The 24,190-nt window shown below is 50.0% G+C and overlaps 2 protein-coding genes across 2 annotated transcripts in view; one reads left to right on the top strand and one right to left on the bottom strand.

Annotated features, from left to right (window-relative positions):
* Nucleotides 1-336: 336 nt before the first annotated feature.
* Nucleotides 337-6,442, top strand: Myl2 (myosin light chain 2). Its single transcript, XM_004670972.2, has 6 exons — nucleotides 337-408; nucleotides 2,488-2,563; nucleotides 3,902-4,006; nucleotides 4,488-4,566; nucleotides 4,650-4,698; nucleotides 6,296-6,442. The coding sequence occupies exons 1-6, from the start codon at nucleotides 373-375 to the stop codon at nucleotides 6,392-6,394; spliced, it is 444 nt and encodes a 147-aa protein (XP_004671029.2). The 5' UTR covers nucleotides 337-372; the 3' UTR covers nucleotides 6,395-6,442.
* A 1,233-nt stretch (nucleotides 6,443-7,675) lies between these two features.
* The window catches only part of Ccdc63 (coiled-coil domain containing 63), a 38,813-nt gene continuing 22,298 nt past the window's right edge, over nucleotides 7,676-24,190 (bottom strand). Inside the window, exons 7-10 of the mRNA XM_004670954.3 lie at nucleotides 22,591-22,665; nucleotides 14,728-14,920; nucleotides 9,839-10,042; nucleotides 7,676-7,815 (exon numbers count right to left, since the gene is read on the bottom strand). Coding sequence (XP_004671011.2) covers nucleotides 7,676-7,815; nucleotides 9,839-10,042; nucleotides 14,728-14,920; nucleotides 22,591-22,665 — 612 coding nt within the window. The remainder of the gene's footprint in view (nucleotides 7,816-9,838; nucleotides 10,043-14,727; nucleotides 14,921-22,590; nucleotides 22,666-24,190) is intronic.

Below are 24,190 nucleotides of genomic sequence, written 5' to 3'. Positions count from 1 at the left end.
GGTCTCAGAGTTCCCCGTGGCTCAGTGACCCTAACTTGTGACTCTTTCAGTCAGTCTCACCTGAGGGGTGCAGATACATCCTGCTCTGGCTGGCCCGCCAGCTGGCCCTGCGGTGGTGGTGGTGGGGGGGGATGCCTGCAGACCACAGATATGCCACGCATCTTCCAGCACGCACAGTCGCTTTAGTTTCTTTCGTATCCTTTCCTCCCTCCACTGGCTCTGCTGTGACCCGTTTCACAGCTGGGGGACAGGGACCAGCTTGCTCCTGCTCTCCATCCACAGCCTCTGCGCTGCCTCTTACCCAAGCTTCCTCCCCAGGCACCAAAGAAAGCCAAGAAGAGGATTGAGGGCGGCAGCTCCAACGTGTTCTCCATGTTTGAACAGACGCAAATCCAGGAGTTCAAGGAGGTGGGTGCAGCTTTTGGCCACCTTCCGTGCAGGCTCTCATCTCCAGCGCCTCCAAGTTCACTGGGACTAACTGTGTGTGTGTGTGTGTGTGTGTGTGTGTGTGTGTGTATGTGTGTGTGTGTCTGTCTGTCTCCAAAGACATGATTGGTTTTAGTAACTTTGCTAGCTAACAGTAGCATATGCCTTGTTGAGAATCTAGGGAACTTTTCCTGAAAAGCACAAAGAACAGAATAGGTACCATGTAGCTACTTTTAGCCCAGGAAAGCTCAGTGCCCTGTCGGTCTCAGGCCAGGCATGGATGAGAGATGGGGGGGGGGGAAGGGAGGGAAGCTTGCAGGTATTCTTTATTAAGGGTACTGTGTTCCACCTGTAATCCCAGCATCGGGCAGGTGGGAGGAGTTCAATGCCAGCCTCAGTTACATAGTAAGTAGGAACCAGCCTGGGCTGCTTTGTCTCAAAAATCAAATGAGAGAGCTGGAGAGATGGCTGAGCAGTTAAGACACTTGCCCGCGAAGCCTAAGCACCCAGGTTCGATTCCTCAGGACCCATGTAAGCCAGATGCACAAGGTAGTGCATGTGTCTGGAGTTGGTTTGCAGTGGCTGGAGGCCCTGGTGTGCACACACGCCCCACCCTGCTTTCTGTCTCTAATCCCATCACTCGGGAGGCAGAGGTAGGAGTATCCTTGTGAGTTCAAGGCCACCCTGAGACTACATAGTGAATTCCAGGTCAGTCTGAGCCTGAGTGAAACCCTACCTTGAAAAAAAATTAAAAATCCAACCCTCACTTCCTTAGCAGCCCCCATTGAGACCAGCTGTGGGTGAGGTGGATGGGGATGGGGACATCTGGGGTCTCCCTGACAGCTGGTGGGAAAAATTCTGGCCCCACTTTCCAAATAGCTTAGTTTTAGGGCTGGGAGTAGAGGAGGACCCCTGACTTTAGCTTTAAAATAGAGCTTTAGCCAAGTGTGGTAGTGCATGCCTTTAATCCCAGCACATGGGAGGCAGAAGTAGGAGGATCGCTGTGAGTTCAAGGCCACCCTGAGACTACATAATGATTTCCAGGTCAGCCTGGGCTAGAGTGAGACCCTACCTCAAAAAAAAAAAAAAAAGATAAAATACAGCTTTATTGAAGTAAATTCACATATAAAATTCTTTCTGTGTGTCTTTTTGGTTTTTCAAAGTGATATCACAAAGGCCCAGGGTGACCTGAAACTCATTCTGTAGTTCCAGGCTGGCCTCATACTCACAGCAATCCTCTTACCTCTGCCTCCTGAGTGCTGGGATTAAAGGTGTGCACCATTATGCCTGGCTAGAAAATTATTCTTCTTTAAAATATTTATTTACTTATTTGCTTATTTGAGAAAGAGAATGGGTGCGCCCGAGCCTCTGCCACCCCAAACTCCAAATGCAGATACCACTTTGTGCATCTGGCTTTACGTGGGTACTGAGGGGTCAGACCTGGGCTGTCAGGTTTTGCGAGTAAGTGCTTTTAATCACCAAGCCATCCCTCCAGCCCAAATTCTTTCTTAAGTGCGGTTTTAGTATAGTCACAATGTTTTGCACCTGTCACCACTATCTAACCTCAGGATGTTTCCATCACCCCAAAAGAAACCTTGAGAACATTAGTCATTCCTCACCCCACTCCATCCCTGGCAGCCAGTGGCCCCAATTCACCATCTGTGGGTTGGCCCACATTTCACAGAAACGGAATTCTGCGGCATGAACTGTAGTGTGTGCCCTGGGTTCTCAGTCAGTGTCCTGCCCTCAGGGTTTCATCCCGCTGTGGCAGGTCTCGGAGTCCTTCCTTTTCAGGCCTGAATCGTACTCCGTTGTGTGTTTGATTCTTGGTTTTGATTCTCCATCCCTTGGAGGACACTAGGACATGTCCATCCTGGGCCTTTCATGAACAATGCTGTTGTGAGCGGGGTGGGGGGTGGGGGCGTGTTTACGGTTCTGCCCGGTGTGTCCCCAACAGGAAGACCATGGAGTCATCGTGACTTGATGTCTCAGACTTGAAGACATTCTGTTTCTAGTCCGTGCCACCTCCCCTCAGGACTGACCAACACCATTCCCTCACAGGCCTTCACCATTATGGACCAGAACAGAGATGGCTTCATTGACAAGAACGACCTGAGGGACACTTTTGCAGCCTTGGGTATGTGCCTCCCCCAGTGGCCCTGTACAAAGGTCTCCTCCCCACACCTGGGTTGAGAGTGGACATCAGAAAAAAGGCTGTCACTGTCCAAAAAACAGCTCAGGGCTGGAGAGATGGCTCAGTGGTTAAGGTGCTTGCCTACAAAGCCAAAGGACCCAGGCTTGAGGCCCCAGGACCCATGTAAGCCAGATGCACAAGGTGGCGCATGAGTCTGGGGTTGGCTTGCAGTGGCTGAAGGCCCTGGTGTGCCCGTTCTCTATCTGCCACTCTTCTCTCTCTCACCCTCTCTTAAATAAATAAGTAAATAAATAATATATTAATAGAAAAAAGAAACAGCTTAATCATAGCCTTTGGGAAAACTTCAGAAGGTGAACGAAAAGCACCCAGTCCCCAAGGGTCTTTGCGAGTCTTTCATTTTATATGTGTGTGTGTGTGCGTTTGCATGCGTGAGTGCATGTGTGCTTTTACGGGTGTGGAAGTCAGAGGATAATTTGAGGTGTCTGTGCTCCACCTTCCTGAGACAGGACCTCTTACCACATACGAACGTCAGCCTGGCTGGCCCTCCAGCCTGGGATTCTCCTGCCTCTGCCTCCCACACACTTCGGAATCGCAAATGTATGCGCCGCTTTGTATTTGGCTTTCTGTGGGTGCTGGGGAATTGAACCTGGGACATCCGGCTTTGCAAGTAGTTGCCTTTAATGCTGAGCCCTCTCCCCAGCCCCCTATTTTCCCTTTGCAACTACTTTTTCATGTATAAGTTTGAATGCAGTATCAGGTCACAAGTAGAAAACTCAGAATGTTCAAAGGAGAAAGCGGTTTGTGTATGACCCAAGGCCACCCTTCCGCTGCCAGCATTCCGTCTCCTAGGAGGTTTTCCTATACATGTTTTCCAGATAACAGGGGTCATCTTCTTGGGGATATCAAACAAATTGTACCTCAAAAGAATGTATGTGTGTGTGTGTGTTTTTAAATCATTTTATTCTTATTTATTTGAGAGAGAGGCAGATAGAGAGAGAATAGGCATGCCAGGGCCTCCAGCCAACTGCAAACAAACTCCAGACGCATGTGCGAGCTTGTGCGTACTGGGGAATTGAACCCGGGTCCTTAGGCTTCACACAGGCACCTTAACCACTAAGCCATCTCTCCAGCCCAAGACAGAGAGTTTCAAAGCTAACCTGGCTGGTGTGATGAGCACCACTGAGACCATCCTGGGTTTCTTTGTCCATTCTCACCAACCTCCCATGAGTCCCAGGGGCTAGCTTCCTGAAGCAGGATTCCGAATGCTGATGCCCCCACGGCTCGTCTCGTAGCTCCGAGTCTCTGTGTCTCCCACACCAGGCCGTGTGAATGTGAAAAACGAGGAAATTGACGAAATGATCAAGGAGGCTCCTGGTCCAATTAACTTCACCGTGTTCCTGACGATGTTTGGGGAGAAACTCAAAGGTAAGCTCAAGTGTGAGCATGTCTCCATCTCCAGCCTGAGGTGGGAACTTGGAGAGACAGGGTGGGCAGAAATGGGCAGCTCCTGAGGGCTCAAAGGACTACTGGAAAACAGCCTAGGCCTAACTGGGGTACCGCTCTGCGATCTCTGCCAGGCCAGGGCTGGCTTCATGCTGCATTCCTGACACCCGCAGGCCGGTTCGGCTTTTCCCCAGCGTGGGTGGGGACTGAGGATCAGAGAAGTCCACTTGCCTGAAGGCCCCGGCCTGTAAAGTCCAGGGTCAGAGCTCACACCTGCGTCTTTGGAAACGTAGGTCGTTCCTGGCTTTTGGTCGGCTTCACTGACCTCTCTTTCAAAGCATGGGTCTCCCCCAAGGGAGGTGGTCTTGCTTTGGCCCCCTGAACCTGGGATTTGGGGGTTTGCTGCTTGGGGCCCTGCTGGTCCCAGCCACTACAGGTGAATGAGCCCCGTGCTTCATTTCAGGGGCAGATCCCGAGGAAACCATCCTCAACGCGTTCAAGGTGTTTGACCCTGAAGGCAAAGGGTCCCTGAAAGCTGACTAGTGAGTGGGTTCTGGGGAAAGGGACCCTCGCTTTCTACCCCACTCCCTGTCTGTTACCAACACCTGTTGTCCTCCTCCTGCAGCGTCCGGGAGATGCTGACCACGCAAGCTGAGAGGTTCTCCCAGGAGGAGGTACAGGGTTCTGGGGTGCCCCACTGCCTTGCCCTGGGGTTTCCCTTCAGGGACTCTAAATCACCTAGCCCCATGCGGGGAGAGAAGCAGCTAATGTCCTACCAGACACACAGCTTCAGACAACCTCCTTAACCTCACCAGGCCTCAGTTTCCCATCTGTAAAGTGCCCACTGCAACACACACCTGAGACTTGAACTCACTCACTGTGCAGAGTGCCAGTCTGGAACGAGGGCACTGTCCATGTGTGTGCAGGCTAAAAGGGTAATAAGACAGCAAAGCCCTGTGGCGCCAGCCTGGCATACCAGCTACTCAGGAGGTGGAGGCAGGAGGATTGCAGGTTTAAGGCCAGCCTGGGCTATGAAGTGAGTTCAAGGTCAGCCTAGGACTACAGAGTGAGTTTCACGTCAGCCCTGGATAGAATGAGACCCTACCTTGAAAAATAAAACAAAACAATACTAAAAATAAAATATAAAGCCAGGCATGGTGGCACATGCCTTTATTCCCAGCACTTGGGAGGCAGAGGTAGGAGGATCACTGAGAGTTCGAGGCCACCCTGAGACTACATAGTGAATTTCAGGTCAGCGTGAGCTAGAGTGAGACCCTACCTCCAAAAACCAATAAATATATAAATAGTAAGCAAAAGGGCTGGGCTGTACCTTAGTGGTAGAGTGCCTGCCTGGCATATAGGAGACTCTAGGTTTAATCCTCAGCATTGCAAAAACATCAGCCAAAAAAAAAACCCTATCCAATATTATTTTTAAAATTATTTACTTATTTATTGACTTGAGAGAAAGCAGCAGAGAGAAAGAATGGGTGATCCAGGGACTCTAGTCATTACAAATGAACTCCAGATGCATGTGCCACCTTGTACATCTGGTTTTACGTGGGTACTGGAGAATTGGATCTGGGTCCTTAGGCTTCTCAGGCAAGCACCTTAACCACTAAGCCATCTCCAGCACCCCCAACCCCCATGATTTTTTTCTTTCTTTCCTTTTTTTTTTTTTTATTGGTTTTTCAAGGTAGGGTCTCGCTCTAGCCCAGGCTGACCTGGAATTCATGATGCAATTTCAAAGTGGCCTCAAACTCATGGCGATCCTCCTACCTCTGCCTCCCGAGTGCTGGGACTAAAGGTGTGCCCTACCATGCCTGGCTCCCAATATTCTTTAAATGGGGAAATTGCATGTAAAACACAATCTGAATTTTAGTTTCCCTCCCAGAAGGCAACCTTCTCACCCATCTCAGACCTGGTCTGAGATGTTGCCACACTGTGCCTGCACCCCACCTCTCACCTGGCCCTCTCACACACTCATCCACCTCCCTGCAGGGTGTCTGGAGGGAGCTTGGGGTCACCCTGGTGAGGAAGGGTGGGAGGGCATCCAAGGATGTATGAGTGGGTTGGGAGGGAAACTGCTGGTATTCAGGCTGGAAGGTGGCCTGGGAGGAATTGCTAGAGATCTTGGAGCTGGACCGTCCCCTCTGAGCCTGCACAGCCCAGTGCTGACTGCCCTGGGCAGGACCTGTCCTGGGGACAATGCCATCCCTTCCCGGTCCCAGCGCCTGCCCCACCCTCAGCTTCCCTGCTCCCCATGGCTCACAGATCGACCAGATGTTCGCGGCCTTCCCCCCTGATGTCACGGGCAACCTAGACTACAAGAACCTCGTGCACGTTATCACTCACGGAGAGGAGAAGGACTGAGCCCCACGGCCTTGGGCCTTGCACCCCACTTCCAAACTGCCTCATCCCCGCCTCCCCTGGCCTGCAGGTGGAAGCCATGCAGGTTACTTGCAAATAAAAAGAAGGTCATATACCTGGCCATGACGTTGCCTAGACACGCGCCAGAAGGCAGGCCCTTGGGGGTCACCGGCTCTGGGTCACCAGAGCTACTGTTGAAGCCTCCGGGGTTGCGCTACACGAGCTCAGGCTTGGAAAGCCCATGGCCCACGTGGCTAAGGCGGCCGCGGGCTTCAGGCACAGCTGCACCCAGGAGCTGAGGCGTCACGAGCGGCTGAGGTGACCCTTCCTCAGAGCTGCTTGCTCTCTGTGGTGCCACGCGAGGGGTGGCAGAAGGGAGCTCGTATCTGTGCCAGCTCGCTTCTTCCCCTCCGCTCCAGGAAAGCCTCCAGCGGGGCCTGGTGGGATCTCTGCCGTTCCCCAACCAGCCTTGACCTGAGCCAGTCCCTGAGCCTGAGGCTGAGGTTCGCCCTCTCCTGGTCCGCATGGTCTGGGGATGACGAAGGGAGGCCCCAAGACAAACAAAAAGAATGGTGGGGGGCAGACTTCAGGATAATCTGCAACTGGGCACATGCTTGTGGTCTGAGCACGCTAGATCCTAAGGCAGGAGGGTCTCCACAAGTTCAATGTCAGCCTGGGCTCCAAAGTGAGACGTTGTTTGGAAGAAGGAAGCCCACATACCACCCTCAGGAGCCTGGAGTCAGGCCCAGCTCTGTAGCCAGTGAGGCCCCCTGGGCTGCAGAGCGTGGTACCCCTTGCCAAATCAAGCCAGTATGAAGCTGCGAGACAAGGAGGGTGACCCACACTCTGCCATAGTCCATGGCCCCGGGGCCTCTGGGTCCATCCAGAAAATGAGGCAGGGTTCTCGTTCCTGGGCTTGCAGAGAGGCAGCCAGGTCTCAGCTCTGTGGTGACGTCATTGCCCACAAGATGCACACATCCAACCATACCCACATACAAGCACACATGCACGCACAGAAACATGGGCACAGACAGAGGGTCCCACACTTCTTTGCTCCCTGCTCTGAAAGTCCTTGGTGAAGGGCCATTCACACCACACCTCCCCAGGTCCTTGAGGGCCACACACACTCCATATGACTCTCGCCCCGCCTCATTTCCCAGCTGGCTCCCAGCCTCTGAGCTCCTCAGCATGGCAGGTGAAAAGGCCCAGGGGTTACCGAAAACAAACAAACAAACAAACAAACATTTATTCTCTCTGGGTATGGGACAAAGGCAGCCCCATGGCTCAGAGCGTCGCCTTCTTCTTGGACCTCGGCTCGTCTCCCTTCTCTGTCAGGCTGCCCAGATCCCTGCCGCGTGCCTCCTTCAGGAAGTAATTGTCCAGCACCAGCTGCCGGAGGGAATCATGGTCCAAGGGCTGATCAACTGCCAAGGACAGAAATACGTGAGGCACAAGGAGGCAATATCCAGCTGGGGGGTCCTTCCCCGGGGTCAGTGCTGCTCCAGCCTCTTCCTGGCTGCCCCAAAGGGAAGGTCCCTCTGGGGCACTGACAGTGGGGTAAGAACACCCCCAGAGATCAAGGGCAGAACGCACTTCTCAGAGGTGCACAGGCGACCACAAGAACGTGTAGGATGTTCCGTTGAATATCAAGGAGTCAAAGCTATCATGTATGGTTGGTTGGTCAGGATGTGCACTATGAAGGATGGAGACCACTCCATGGGCTCAGCCCGACTGCCACCCGACTTCTAAGCCATGTCTGCCCAGAGGAATGCCTCCCCTGATTGATCTACCCAGAAAGGGCATTTCTTCCAAGTCACTGCTGTGGTGCAGAGAGCTAGTGACCTCAGGGAACCCAGTGGATGGCCATGTTCGTGGGCTGAAGGGAAAGCCACTAGCCAAGGTTCCGGAGCCATTGCAAACAGATTCCCAGCACTGTGTCCCACCTTCTTGTAGGGACAAGAAGGGCTAAAGGAGCCATGCTAAGGTGGTGCTGACCAGCTATTCACCCCGTGTTTCACTCGAATGGAATAGGAGCTGCCAGAGAGAGGGGACTGGGAGGGAGGGAGAGAGGGAGAATGTATGCGTGCCTGTGTACTGCAGATACACGTGACTTTTTTTTTTTTTTTCAGAATAATACCAGACATACTGTTTTGTAATGTGGTGGCTTCATCTTTTGGTCTGAACACCCCCACAAGAGCCCATATTGCCCGGGGCATGCTTTTTTTTGGTGGCTGTGAAGCACCCCGTGTTATGCTTGGGTGAACTGTGGCTTACTTAACCCTGAATGGGGGGCATTTTTCTTGTTTCTGGTTTGGGGTGGCAGAGAACACCTCCTACTTCTTCTCTGACCTTTATGATATTTTCTACAAGGGCCAATTCCCCTTTGTGCTTTTAAACTGCAAATGGGTGATTTGATTCCTGCTCAGGGCTTATCTGGGAACCCCAGAAACAGCTGGACCAGGAGGGTCATAGTGAAGCGTGTCACTTTTGGATTACAGCCACACACACTGGTTTTACCATAGGCTTGGGGGACACAGACAGGGAGGACCCAAGGATAGGGTGTGAGACACAGAGAGGGTCAGGGGTTGGGAGCATCATGGGTGGGGGAGAGAGACTCCAAGGCTTAGAGTGAGGCGGGGGAGGGAAGATCCCAGAACCTGCATATACCCACAGCTTGCCAACCTATACCATTTCAATATTTGGGAGATTTTAATTTAATTGTATTTGGTTTTTTTTTTATTTTGGTTTTTTTGAGGTAGGGTCTCACTCTGGCCCAGGCTGACCTGGAATTCACTGTGTAGTCTCAGGGTGGCCTCGAACTCACAGCGATCCTCCTACCTCTGCCTCCCGAGTGCTGGGGCTAAAGGCATGTGCCTCCCCACCTAGCTTTGGGGTATTCATTTTTAAGTCATCACAAAATAGTAGAGATTGTTTTGCATGTGCGTGTGTGGGTGGTGTGTGCATGTGCACATACATGTTTGTGGACGTGCAGCTGCATTGTGTGTGGCAGTCGAGATCAAGGTCAGGCATCTCCTTCCACCTCAGTTACTGAGGTGGGGACCTCATTGAACCTAGAGTTCACAGCTTCAGCTAGTCTAAGAATTCAGTGAGCACTGGGGAGATTGGGGGGAGTAAGGGGGTATGCACCACCAGGCCAGGCATTTACAAGGGTTCTGGAGATTTGAACTCAGGTCCTCATGCTTGTGTGACAAGCACTCTTACCCACAGAGCCACTGTCTCAGTCCAGTTATAATTGTTTCCAAAACCTCCTGGATAATGAAATTTGGGGATCTAAGGCCGATGACTCATGTCATGGGGATATGACCTTAACTAAGATGGTACCAGTGGAAGTGAAAGGGCCAAAATGAGGCCACACAGGCCCTCAGGGGGATCAGGCTGCTGAGGACCCAACCCTGAGGCCTCCTCAGGCCGCTGTTGAGAACTCACAGTCATCCAGTTTGTCGATTAAGGGCTCAGTGCCAATCGCAGGGGGCACAATCCTCATGGGCTCTGGGGGCTTGAGGAGTGCAGAGCCGCCCCAGAAGGGGTTGTCAAAGGGCATACGGACCTCAGCCATTGAGGTCTCCGCCTCCTGTAGGCGCCGGTAGGTCTCCAACAGCAGGAGGTCGTTGGTCTTCTCCTCTATGATGGCTGGAAGGAAGAGGTTGGCAACAAGGTCATGGGTCAAGGTCACAGTTGCCTGCCTAGGTGGCTGCCACTACTGCAAGGCAGAAAGTGAGGAGGAGTCTGGCGTGTCTGTCCGGAGCTCCTGGGAGGACACTGGCTGGTCGCAGGACATTCCCAGTGGGACACGTCACCCCAGCAACCTCGCGGGACACAGACACCCTCCTTGATGCCCACAGTGCACACCCAGGCATGCAGCGGCACTGGGGCATGGGAACCTCACCAGGAGCAGCAATTTCTAGCAAAGGATGTCTAAAAAGGCTCCCCACCAAGTGACAATGACAAGAAGGCCAAGGAACACTGTCACACTGGGAATCAGAAGTTGGGGGCAAAGCTGTGCTTAAACTTTCCATCTTTTCCCAAATCCACTCTCTGCCCCAACCTCCAGGGTTTTTGGGGCTCCTTTGACCCTGAAAGGCCTTTCCCTAGACCCTGTCTGAATGGCGTTGGCTGGTTTTCGAAGGCTCAGAGGTTCTACCACCTACAGACTGCTTCCTTGACCTGCCTGGGTTGTGCGAGCTGCTTTTCATTGTGCTTCTAGAAGGAAGTCACTCACTCGCTCCTTCATTCATTCCTTGGTTGATTAATAAACTGACCGCGTCAGGCACCATGATGGGTTCAGTGCAGCAGACAAGAGAGATGCGTCCTTGTCCTGGGAAAGTCCCAGTGTGCCCAGAGGGACAGAGAAGAGCAAGCAGGACCAGACAGCCAATGAAAGTCTGTTGCCTGACTCAATGGCTGTTGAGTTTGGATAATTTTTAACTTCAATAAACTATTTTATCTGAAAGCCAGGAGCCCAAAATATTTGCGTCGGAAACTCGCTATATATTCTCTTGAGGGGTCTTGTGAACACAGACAGTAAAAACTGTCTCCGTGTGTCAGACACAGGAGCACCAAAAGTTGACGGGGGGGGGGGTGTGGAGTTGGGGGGCTGCTTGAAGACAGGGCAAATGAATGAAGAGGAGCTGGGAAGAGGGAAAGCCCTCCAGGCACTGCCCAAGCAAGGGCGCTGAGGCAGGAATGAGAGGCAACGGGGCAGAGGGGGTTGGGGGGACGGACAGAACTGCTGGACTAGGCGGGGAGCCGCGGGGACGGTCCGCAACCAGAGAGGAACCGCGAGGGGGGCCCAGGCTGTGAGGAGGCTTGCGCAGTTCTCAGAGCAGGCTCCAGGCCTCGCTCTTTTTGGATAGGCCATCTATCAGCATGGTCTTGGATTTGGGCTGGAAAGATGGCACAGTGGTTAAGTTGTTTGCCTGCAAAGCCTAACGGCCCAGGTTCGATTCCCCAGTACCCATGTATAGCCAGATGCACAAAGTGGTGCATGCATCTGGAGTTCATTTGCAGTGGCTGGAAGCTCTGGTGCACTCATTCATTTTCTCTTTCTTTCTTTCTCTCTCTCCCTTCCTCCCTCCCTCCTTGCAAATAATTTTTTTTTGTTTGTTTGTTTTTGTTTTTCGAAGTCGGGTCTCACTCTAGCCCAGGCTGACCTGGAATTCACTATGGAGTCTCAGGGTGGCCTCGAACTTATGGCGATCCTCCTACCTCTGCCTCCCGAGTGCTGGGATTAAAGGCGTCTGCCACCACTCCCGGCTTGCAAATAAATTTTTAAAAAAAACATTTTAAACAGAAAGAAGGAAAACTAGATTTGAAGAGGGTACCTGCCTCCATTAGCTGATGAGTGGCTCACCTTGTCCAAACTGTCTGATGTGGCTGAGGAGGTCAAAGCACGCCACACTCCTTTTTTTCCTTCACTGACTCTATCTTCTGCCCTCTCCCAGGAACCAACCACAGCCACGAGTGAAGCTGCGTGCCGAGTCCTAGGAACCTTCTTTAAAAGAACTGCTGAAAGGGGCAGGGACTCCAGCGCTATCTGGAGACCTCCCAAACATGGGTTCCAATAGGTTGAACTCTTTTATTAAAAAGATGCATTTTATTTATTTATGAAAGAGAAGGGAGAGAGGGAATGAGCATGCCAGGCTCCTAGCCATGGCAAATGAACTCCAGATGCATGTGCCAACTTGTTCATCAGCTTATGTGGGACCTGGAGAATCAAACCTGGATTCTTAAGCTTCACAGGCAAGTGCCTTAACCATTAAGCCATCTCTCCAGCCCTGATAGGTTGAATTCTAAGAACAGTGGGTACCATTCACTGCAAGTTGTTATAATCTGGGTGTGCTGGTTTGATTCAGGTGTCCCCCATAAACTTAGGTGTTCTGAATGCTAGGTTCCCCAGCTGATGGGTATTTGGGAATTAATGCCTTCTGGAGGGAGTGTATTGTTGGGGGTGGGCTTATGGGTGTTATAGCCAGTTTCCCCATGCCAGTGTTTGGCATATTCTCCTGTTGCTATGGCCCACCTTCTGTTGGCCAGGGGGTGATGTCCACCCTCTGCTCATGCCATCGTTTCCCCCTGCCATCGTGGAGCTTCCCCTTAAGCCTGTAAGCTAAAATAAATCTCTTTTTCCCAGAAGCTGCTCTTGGTTGGGTGATTTCTACCAGCAGTGTGAACTGGACTGCAACACTGACTAATAGGCCCTCTGTGTCCCTGAGGTGAGGGCTCACACCATGAAATATGTATGGTAGTTAACAAGCATCTGTTACAGCTCTGAGCACTTGATCGCCTCTATTCCAATCAAAGCGCCTTTTCTTTCATTTTTCTTTCCTCATTGAATTGGCAAGGAACACAGTGAAAGCAGAATTGTTTCCAATCTTATAAGAAAAGCATTCAGCTTAAATGTTAAATTCAGTGTGTGTATGGATGTGTGTGTGTGTGCCTTTTTGCTAAGTTAAAGTTTCCTTCTAATTCTAGCTTTTTTCAATTCTTTTTCTCTTTTAAATTATTTATATGCAAGCAGAGAGAGAAGAGAGACAGAATGAGCACACCAGGGCCTCCAGCCACAGCAAACAAACTCCAGATGCATGTACCATTTTGTACATCTGGCTTTACATGGGCACTGGGGAAACGAACTCAGGTCCTTGGGCTTTACAGACAAGCGCCTTAACTGCTAAGCCATTTCTCCAGCCCCAGGCTTTTTCTATTTTTATCATGAATGGTATCGAATTTCATCAAATGCCTTTTCTGTATCAACTGAGATCATCACAAAATTTTTGTCTAAGAACTAGTCATTTCGTAACCTGCTTAAAAAACTTATTAAAAGTTGGGCATGATGGCGCACACACAGCTTTAATCCCAGCACTTAGGAGGATCACTGTGATTTCAAGGCCACCCTGAAACTACATAGTGAATTTCAGGTCAGTCTGGGCTAGAGTGAAACCCTACCTCAAAAAAAAAAAAAAAAAAATCTTATGAGAGCACTGCCTTTAATCCCAGCACTTGGACGGCAGAAGTAGGAGGATCACCATGAGTTTGAGGCTGCCTTGAGACTACATAATGAATTTCAGGTTAGCCTGGGCTAGAGCGGGACCCTACCTCAAAAAACAAAAACAACAGCAGCAACAAAAATCTTATGAGGACCCAGGCATGGTGGTGCATGCCTTTAATTCCAGCACTTGGGAGGCCGAGGTAGGAGGATCACCATGATTCAAGGACACCGAGTCTAGAGAGTGAATTCTAGGTCAGCCTGGGCTAGAGCAAGACCCTACCTCAAATGTACCTTGAGAAACCAAAATGAAAGAAAGAAAGGAAGAAGGAAGGAAAGAACTTCGTGAGGAGGCTGGAGAAATGACTCAATGGTTAAAGGCATTTGCTTGCAAAGCCTAATATTCCAGGTCGGATTCCTCAGTCCCCACATAAAGCCAGATGTACAAAGTGGCACATGCATCTGGAGTTCATTTTCAGTGGCAGGAGGTCCTGGCACACCCATACTCACTCTCTCTGTCTGCCTTTCTCTCTGTCTCTCTCAAATAAATAAATAAAATATTTTTTGTAATTTGTTTATTTTATTTTTATTTACTTATTTGAGAGATACAGGCAGAGAGAGAAAGAATCAGAGAAGAGAAAGAGAGAGAGAATGGGTGTGCCAGGGTTTCCAGCCACTGCAAACAAACTCCAGATGTGTGCACCCCCCTGTGCATCTGGCTAACGTGGGTCCTGGGAAATCAAGCCTTGAACCGGGGTCCTTAGGCTTCACAGGCAAGCACTTAACCACTAAGCCATCTCTCCAGCCCAATAAATAAAATATTAATAGCAACCTTATGAGGTAACTCTTGTGTTTACTCTCATTTTGGGATTGAAAGAACTGAAACAGGGCTGGAGAGATGGCTTAGCAGTTAAGGCGTTTGCCTGCAAAGCCAAATGACCCAGGTTCTATTCCCCAGGACGTATGTAAGCCAGATGCACAAGGGGGCGCATGCGTCTGGAGTTCATTTGCTGGAGGCCCTGACATGCCCATTCTCTCCCCACCTCCAGCCTCTCTCTCTCTCTCTCTCTCTCTCTCTCTCTCTCTCTCTCTCTCTCTCTCTCTCAAGTAAATACATAAACAAATAATTTAAAAAAGAACTGAAACACAGAGAGGTTCCGAAGCATGCTTCACATCACCCATCTCACAAGTGTACTGCCGGGACTTGAACCCAGGAAGACTGGCTTTAGGACCCCATGCTTCCCCATCCTGCTTACTACCGACTGAAGAACAAGTTCTTGTGGACAGAACACACAGGAGAGGGATAGCAGGGGCTGGGCAGCCCCCCACTCACCGAAATACTTCAGGAGGTTGGTGTCGGTGATGCTCCCGGTCTCCCCGAGCTGCACCAGGATCTTGGTGGCATCACAGTTGATCTTCTTAAACAGCCTCTCCACTAAGCTCTTGAGGTGCTCCAAGGTCTTGTTCATCTCCTCGCATTTCTTCTCGTACATATCGGCCTCCTCTGTGGTCTTCTTCAGCTTCTCCTGCGGGCAGACACACCAGGGGAGCCTCCCCGGCTCAGTCTGAGGGCAAGGACTTCTCTGCAAAGGGCTCTAGGACTCTCTGGGGGCAGCAACCCCCAAATGCAGGAGTTCAAACTTTCCAGGGTGTAACATCAAAGGCGTGAGCTCTCTGGGTACAACGTGTGGACTGGTGCGATGGTGCCATGGCTGCTGTGGGGGAAACCAGCCGCTCTCTCTCTCTGGTTGGACTGGAGGCCGGCTCCATTGCAGGGCATCCACGCCTGCTACTGAAAAGTAGTCAAAAGCCTATGGCCGAGCTGGGCGTGGTGGCATGTGCCTTTAATCCCAGCACTCGGGAGGCAGAGGTAGGAGGACCACCATGAGTTCGAGGCCGCCCTGAGACTACATAGTAAATTCCAGGTCAGCCTGGGCTAGAGGGAGACCCTACTTTGAAAAAAAAAAAAAAGAGAAGAAAGACTACCTAGAAAGAAGGGATTCAGTGGAGGGGGGATGGGGACAAAGGAAGGTGGTGGGAGGGGAGTATGATTATGATCAGGGCACATTGTGTATGCATGGAAGTTGTCAATAAAAAGTTTAAATATATATATATATATATATATATATATATATATACAGACATATACATATACGGGGCTGAGTGTAGCGCACACCTTTAATCCCAGCACTCAGGAAGCAGAAGTAGGAGGATCGCCGTGAGTTCGAGGCTACTCTGAGACTCCATAGTGAATTCTGTCAGCCTGGACTAGAGTGAAACCCTACCTTGAAAAACCAAAATAAAAATAATAATAATAAAAAATATATGTATATGTACATACACACACACACATGTATATATGTTAAGCAAAGAGTGAGGGAGAGAATGAGTGCACCAGGGCCTCAAGCTGCTGCAAACAACCTCCACACGCATGTGCCGCTTTGTGCATTTGGCTTTAAGTGGGCACTGGGGAATTGAACCTGGGTCACTAGGCTTTGCAGGCAAGCACCTTAACCACTGAGCAATCTCTCCAGCCCACAAAAGGTTTTTAGGAAGAAAAACAGTGGACTGGAGAGCTGGCTCAGAAGTTAAAGGCACTTGCTTTTAAAGCCTGAAGACCCGGGTTTAATTCCCCAGTGTCCATGTAAAGCCAGATGCATAAAGTGGAGCCGGCATCTGGAGTTTGTTTGCAGCGGCTAGAGGCCCTGGTGCACCCATTCTCATTCTCTCTCTCTCACTCTCTCCTCTCTCTCCTTGCAAATAAGAAAAAAAGTAACAGGCTGGGCTTTCATCAGCATTTTAAAAATGAGTGGTGGCTCACACCTTTGATCCCAGCACTGGGGAGGCAGAGGTAGAAGGATCAGTGTAGAGCGGGGCCAGCCTGGGCTTACAGATTGAGTTCCAGGTCAGCCTGGCCTAGAGTGGAAAAACACCTCAAAATCCCTCCAGATAAAAGTGTGCTGGGGATACAGCTCAGTGGGTAGAATGCTTGCTTAACATGCATGAAGCCCTGGGTCCCAATCCCAGCACTGCATAGACTCCTGTGGTGGTGCATGTTTGCAATCCCAGCCTTCAGGAGGACCAGGAGTTCAGGTCAATCCTCAGCTATAGCAAGTTTGAAGCTAGCCTGGGCTACATGAGACCCTATCTAAAAATAAAGGAATAGTCTGGTTTCTCTTTAGGGTGTATAAATCTTTTGCCTTTTTAAAAAAGAAAGGAAAGAAGGGAGGGAGGGAGTTGGGGAGAGAGGAAAAAAGGAAGGAAGGAAAGAACTCGAGAAAATACTACCTTGCGTTAAGAGCCAGAGGAGAAAGTGTGCATTATTAATCTGTCGCGCTCACACAGACACAGGCCTTCCTGTGGCTGGATCACAGTTGTTTTCTTTTGTCTTTCTGAGGCAGGGCCTTGCTGAATGTAGCCGACCCTGATCTCAAACTCACAGTCCTCTGCCTCCGCCTCAGCCCACGGGGTGCTGGGATCCCGGGCACATACCCATTTGCTTGGGTCTTTGTGTGTGTGGGTGTGTGCATGTGTGTGCGCACTTGTGTGTGCGCACGTGTGCATATGGCGGCCAGAGAACCACCTCCAGTGTTGTCCCTCAAGCGCTGTCCACCTTTCTTTTCCTTGTCCAACTTTTCTGAGAGAGGGTCTCACTGGCACGCAGCTCACCAATTGCACCAGGCTGGCCGTCCAGTAATCTCTGAAGATCGGCCTGCCATAACCTCCCTGGCACTGGGGTTCCGGGCAATGTGTGTCACCATGCCAGGCATTTCTAGGTGGTTTCTGGGGATGGAACTCAGGTGGTCGCACTTGCAAGGCAGGCACTTTACCCACCGGGCATCTCCCTGGGCCTTAGTGAACCTCCAGGTGATGCTGAGGTCCATGAATGGGGGAACCCCAGTGAGCCTGTGGGGTCCCAGGCCTCGTGGCACCCTGCGACTGCCTGGGAGTGTCAGCCAGTGCCATCCAGCTCCTGACACGTTCCCACCACAGGTCAGCCTCCCGGGTTTCCCACTAAGGAAAACAGGGGTCAGGGGAGAAAGGGAAACTGTGTGTACATCCCAGCATCAGCTCATCTGAGAACCTGACCTTCAGCTCATGTATAACTAGGCAACCATTTAGTGCCCAGGTGGTGGTGGTGGTGGTGGGGTGACGTTTTCTGGATTACACGATAGCTCCCATTATAGCTCTCAGCCTTGAAGTTTATGGGGTGTGTCCCCACAGAATATGGGACTCTAATCCACGTTTGAAGCCCTAAACATACATAGGCTCAGAGAGGTGAAGCCACTTTTTCAGTCATTCAGCTAGAAAGTGACTGCTCTGAGAGTTTACCCAGAATCTGAGATTCTGGTTTCTTAACTGCTATTAAAAAAAAAAAAAATGGTGCTGGAGAGATGGCTTAGCGGTTAAGCGCTTGCCTGTGAAGCCTAAGGATCCTGGTTCGAGGCTCGGTTCCCCAGGTCCCACGTTAGCCAGATGCACAAGGGGGCGCACGCGTCTGGAGTTCGTTTGCAGAGGCTGGAAGCCCTGGCGCGCCCATTCTCTCTCTCTCCCTCTACCTGTCTTTCTCTCTGTGTCTGTCGCTCTCAAATAAATAAATAAATAAAAATTTAAAAAATATTAAAAAAAATGGCCTGGGAAATGGAACCAGCCTAGATGTCCCTCAACTGATGAGTGGATAATGAAGATGTGGCACATTTATACAATGGAGTTCTACTCAGTGGTAAAGAAAAATGAAGTTATGAAATTTGCAGAAAAATGGATGGACCTGGAAAGGCTTATACTAAGTGAGGTAACCCAGGCCCAGAAAGCCAAGCGCCACATGTTCTCTCTCATATGTGGATCCTAGCTACAGATGATTGGGCTTCTGCGTGAGAATGAAAATACTCAGTAGCAGAGGCCAGTAAGTTAAAAAGGAGACATAAAGGGAAGAGAAAGGAAGGGAGGAGGGTACTTAATAGGTTGATATTGTATATATGTAAGTACAATGATTGTTATGGGGAGGTAATATGATGGAGTATGGAATTTCAAAGGAGAAAGTGTGGGAGGGGAGGGAGGGAATTAACACGGGATTTTTTTTTTATAATCATGGAAAATGCTAATAAAAAATTTAAAAAAATGAATAAATAAAAAAAAGAAAAAAATGGCATGGTGGAGATATGGATTAGCAGTTAAGGCACTTGCTCAAAAAGCCTAAGGAGGCATGTTCAACTCTCCAGGTCCTATGTAAGCCAGACACACAAGGTGACTCAAGTGCTCAAGGTCACACATGCACACAAGGTGGCACACGTGTCTGGAATTCAACTGCAGTGGATGGAGGTCCTAGTGTGCCAATTCTCTCCCCCACCTCTCATTAAATTACCAAAAAAAATTAATAATGGCATCAAGATAGAAGAGAGACTAGTTGGAAAGAAGGAAGGATTCAGGGGCTGGCGAGATGGATTAGTGGGGCAGGACGCACATAAGCCATATGCACGAAGTGACACATGTGTCTGGAGTTTGTTTTCAATGGCTGAAGACCCTGGCGTGCCCATTCTCTCTCTCTCTCCCCCTCTTTCTCTCTTAAATAAATAAAGTAAGCACAAATAAAGAAGAAAAAAAAAGAAGAAGAGAAGGGATTCAGTGAGGGAGAATTTAGGAAGAGGAAAGGGGAATGTTGGAAATGGATTATGGTCACTGTATATTGTCTGTATTTATGGAAGTTGTCAATAAAATGTTTAAAAAAACACCTCTAAGCTGGAGGGATGGCTTAGCAGTTAAGGTGCTTGCCCACAAAGCCAAAGGATTCAGGGTGGATTCCCAGGACCCACGTAAGCCAGATGGACAAGGTGGTTCATGCATGTGGAGTTTGTTTGCAGTGGCTAAAGGCCCTGGCTCGCCTATTATATTTCTCTCTCTCTCTCTCTCAAATAAATAATAACAATAATAAAACCACTTAGGGGAGTTCATTCCTCTACCCTTGCCCCTTAGTGTGAGGGATGGGGAAGGTTGTGCATCTGGCAGAGCAGGTGGGAGCAACCTTCAGCAGGTGAGAAACAACCCTGAGCCCAGCACTATTGAGATGAACTCTACTTAGGGTACTTTAAGGAGGGGATCCCACACCCTCCATGGGGACAGAGCCAAAGCAGGAGAGCAGGTGCCAGGCAGAGGCTTCCAGAACCCTGATAGAAGGTAGGCCAGTCTCAGTCGCAGGGACGGTCTGCACGCTGGGTGGCCCAAAGCCGAGGGTGTGGGACCAAGTATGGAACCTCTTTTTGGGCCTTGCCACGCTCAGCTTCTGGTCCAAGGCATGTGATCTGCTGCCCTCCAGTGGCCCAGTGGGGAATAGCACCGCAGGCCTGGTCCATGAGAAACAGCCACATACATCCTGAGCCAGGACTGGTTGCCGGCTTTGAACTCTCTATCCTCTACCTCAGCCTCTGAGTGCCAGGATTACCGGTGTGTGCCACCATGAGCAATTGCGGTCCTGAATTTACTACCCATTCTCCATTCATACCATAATGATAAGACCCTGATTGTCGTTGGGGTGGCAACTCTTTTGCAATAGGGGTGGTTGGTGAGATGTGAAGACAGACGTCATTGGCTGAGCATACTGGGAAACATCTGTTATGTTTCCTGACACAGGATCTTTTCCTCCCTCCCCCGCTTTCTTCCCATCTAGGATGTGTTAGCTGGACCTGTGGCATGATACTTCAATCAACAAGCACCACTGAGATGCAAGCCACACATACCAAAAGAAAACATGCTCCAAGGAGGGCTGGAGAGATGACTCAGTGGTTGGGGCACTTGCTTGAAAAGCCTAAGGACCCGGGTTCAATTCCCCAGTACCTATGTAAAGCCAGATGCGCAAGGTGGTGCATGTGTCTGGAGTTCATTTGTAGTGGCAGAGGCCTAGAATGCCCATTCTCTCCCCTCCCTCCTCATAAATAAATAAATGAAGCCAAGTGGGGTAGCTCACACCTTTAATCTCAGCCCTCAGGAGGCAGAGGTAGGGGGACTGTTGTGAGTTTGAGGCAAGTCTGAGACTACATAGTGAATTCCAAGTCAGCCTGGGCCAGAGTGAGACCCTACCTCAAAAAAACAAAACTAGGTTTGGAGAGATGGCTTAGCAGTTAAGGCACTTGCCTGCCAAGCCTAAGGACCCAGGTTTGACTCCCTAGAATCCATGTAAGCCAGATGCACATGGTGGTGCATGTGTCTGTAGTTCATTTGCAGTGGCTAGATGCCTTGGCACGCCCATTCTCTCCCCCCCCCCCGTCTATCTGCCTCTTTTTCTTGCTCAAATAAATTTTTAAAAAATTTTAAGAAGGCGTGTGCTACCATACCTAGCTTGAAAAAAAAAAAAAAAGCCAGGCATGGTGGTGCATGCCTTTAATCCCAGCACTTGGGAGGCAGAGGTAGGAGGATCACTGTGAGTTCAAGGCCACCCTGAGACTACATAGTGAATGCCAGATCAGCCTGGGCCAGTGAGACCCTACCTCGAAAAACCAAATAATAATAATAAACAAAAATTATTATTTATTTTTTTTTTTCGAGGTAGGGTCTCACTCTGGTCCAGGCTGACCTGGCATTCACTATGTAGTCTCAGGGTGGCCTCAAGCTCACAGCCATCATTCTACCTCTGCCTCCCAAGTGCTGGGATTAAAGGCATGCACCACCACACCCGGCCAAAAATATATTTTAAAAAACTACAAGGATGGGCTGGAGAGGTGGATTCGAGGTTAAGGTGCTTGCCTGCAAAGTCAAAGGGCCCAGTTTGATTCCCTAGGACCCACATAAGCCAGGTGTACAAGGTGGTATACATGTGTCTGGAGTTCATTTGTAGTGGCTGGATGCCCTAGTGAGCCCTCCCTCTCCCTCTCTCTCTCTCTCTCTCTCTCTCTCTCTCTCTCTCTCTCCCTTAAATAAATAAATAAAAATAAAAGTATTTTTTTAAAAAAAGCTACAAGGAGCCTGGGTCATAGATGACGGCATGACCGCCCCCTGCCTGCTGCAAGGTGCCAATTTCCAGGCTTATTGAACAAAAAGTAGACTTGCATCTTGCTCGGGCCACTGTCATTTTGGGTCCCTGTTACTGGCAGCTGAAGACAATGACACATTTACAGCATGTCGGCTCCTTGAGGTTGGCCGCGTGACTTTACCTCTGCCAGCCTTGGTGGCCTTGTCTGTGAGGAGGACAGACCAGCCACACCTACCATCCAAGGGCTGAGACGAGACGGAGAGAGCAGAGCGTGTAGCTCAGGGTCTCATGTCCGCCGCCTGCTGCCAGCTGGGCTGAGCCTCAAGGTTGAGTGCAGGCATGGCACCGGAAACCCGGGGTCCAATCCCAGCACAGAGAGGAATGGAGGAAATGAAAGAGGGGAGAAGAAAGAAGGGAGGCAAGGAGGAAAGATACAAAGGAAGGAAGGACGGAAGGAAGACAGGCTTGTGATTGCTGACATCACAAGAACAGGGTGCAGCCAGACTAAAGGGGACACAGAAGAGAAACCGGAGCAGCAATGCAACTTAATGTACGCAACGATAAATGTAATCTCAGGATGAAGTTACAACCCCAGGGCCTGGGAATGATCCCTGGAAAGGGGTGCCTCTTCCCAATAAAGAGACACTGGGGGAGTGCAGGTGGAGAGGTAAGTCAGCAGTTAAAGGCACTAGCTTGCAAAGCTTGCAGGCCCGGGGTTGAGTCCAAATAAAGTCAGATGCAGGGCTGGAGAGATGGCTTAGCAGTGAAGGCACTTGCCTGCAAAGTCAAAGGGCCCAGGCTCGATTCCCCAGGACCCACATAAGCCAGATGCACAAGGGGGAGCATGCATCTGGAGTTTGTTTACAGTGGCTGGAGGGCCTGATGCGCCCATCCATTCTCACTCTCTCTCTCTCACAAGTAAATAAAGAAAAAAAAAAAAGTATTGTTGATTTAAAAAAATAAATAACTGAAATAAAGTCAGATGCAGAAAGTGGAGCATGTGTCTGCAGTTTGTTTGCAGAGGCAAGAGGCCACAGCGTTTTCTTTCTCTCTCTCATAAATAATATTTAAGAGAGAGAGAGAGAGAGACCCTAGGGACAAAAGTGTGCAGCCAAGTCTGACTAGGACTCAGGCCACCTGAAGTCTTAGGACAGACATCTTTATGCTCCTTGAACCCTGCAACAGGCTTCCTGACAGAGGGGAGACGCCCTCGTGCCTCCTCCCCACCAGTCTCACCTCCATCTGCTTCAGGATGCTCCGGGTGTCATCATGGATGGACTGCTGCTGCGATCGCAGAAGGATGATGTCATCCTGGTGGGGACAGAATGAGACCTTCAGAAAAGGTATGTTCCCTTCCCTGCTGCATGCACCCTTTCTCTGGGGTTTAAGTGACCCATTCTAGGAGCCCCAGAGCTCCCAGCCACTCCTGCACCTCACAAGGGTTTTTTCTGATGTTTCCTAGTTTAAAAAAAGAAAAAGGCATAAGGAGGTGGTATCTTTCCTCTCTGAGAACCATCTAAAACAGGGCAGTCAAATGGCCCTTCATGTTGTACCTACACTAATGTAGTCACCAGCCACTTGTGGGCACTGGTCACTGGGGAGTTAGAGTTTCCTTTTATGCTTTTTGGGTTTTGTTTGTTTGTTTGTTTGTTTTTTGAGGCAGGGCCTCTCCCAGGCTGACCTGGAATTCACTATGTAGTCTCAGGCTGGCCTCAAATTCACAGTCTGCCTCCCAAGTGTTGGCACTACACCCAGCCTGTTATTTTTTTTTAAATATTTTACTTTACTTATTTATTTAAGAGGGAAAGGAGAGAGAGAGAATGGGCACATCAGGGCCTCTGGCCACTGAAAACGAACTCCAGATGCATGTACCCTCTTGTGCATCTGGCTAATGTGGGTCCTAGGTCCTTTGGTTTTGCAGGCAAATGCCTAAATCGCTAAGCTAAGTTTCCAGGTTTGATTCCTCAGGACCCACGTAAGCCAGATACACAAGGTGGTACATGCACCTGGAGTTCGTTTATTTATTTGAGAGAAAAAGGCAGAAAGATAGAGAGATTGAGAATGGGTTCACCAAGGTCTCTAGCCACTGCAAACAAACTCCGGATACATGTGCCATTATGTGCATCTAGCTTACGTGGGCACTGGGGAATGGAACTTGTGTCCTTAGGCTTTGTAGGAAAGCACTTTAACCACTAAGCCATCGCTCCAGCCCTCAAGTCAGATTTTGAAGGGACTGGTATGTGGCGCTAAGTGGTTTAGACCCAGAGCTGGTGTCCCAAGGGATGTTTACTTATGTTCTAGAGGAATGAGGAGTCCCAGAAACTAGTTAACTGTGGGAAATTACGGCTCCAAGCAGAGTAAACAGGTTTCATCCCTACAGAACTTGTCAGAGATTTCACTATGCTCGTGGGCAATTAGGCCTGTCCAAGGCAAGAGTCAACCATTTCTCTCCAGCGCAGGGGTCAGGAAACATAGGGCAATGCTACAGTAAACATGTTAAGCTTTGCCTGTCTCTCGTATACTTTTCTCTTTTCTAGCTCATACTCTAAAAAAAAAAAGTAAAAGTCGTTCTAGCTCATGGACTGTAGTTTACCAAATCTGTTTTATGTGGCTATCGATGTCGTTGTTGGGTGAGGAGACCTGAACATGCTATCAGCATTGGCTGGAAGACTTTGGGGGCCACAGGGCTGTGTGTGCCTCACTGGATCCCAGGTATCTCAAGGAGATGCTCTAACCCGAACCCGAACCCTGGGACAAGGACTGTCCACCTGGGAGATGCTCTGAGTTCTGGGGACAAGGACTGTCCACCTAGGAGACGCTCTGGGCTCTGGGGACA

The sequence above is a fragment of the Jaculus jaculus genome, chromosome 13, assembly GCF_020740685.1.
Source record: "Jaculus jaculus isolate mJacJac1 chromosome 13, mJacJac1.mat.Y.cur, whole genome shotgun sequence".
Lineage (NCBI taxonomy): Eukaryota > Metazoa > Chordata > Mammalia > Rodentia > Dipodidae > Jaculus > Jaculus jaculus.
Note: the sequence above shows the minus strand (reverse complement) of the source record. Positions and strands in the feature narration are given on the sequence as shown.

Coding starts and splice junctions, on each gene's coding strand:
- Myl2 (XM_004670972.2), top strand. CDS start 373: ATGTTTGAACAGACGCAAATCCAGGAGTTCAAGGAG. Junction 2,564..3,901: donor GGACACTTTTGCAGCCTTGG/GTATGTGCCTCC, acceptor CTCCCACACCAG/GCCGTGTGAATGTGAAAAAC. Junction 4,007..4,487: donor GTTTGGGGAGAAACTCAAAG/GTAAGCTCAAGT, acceptor GCTTCATTTCAG/GGGCAGATCCCGAGGAAACC.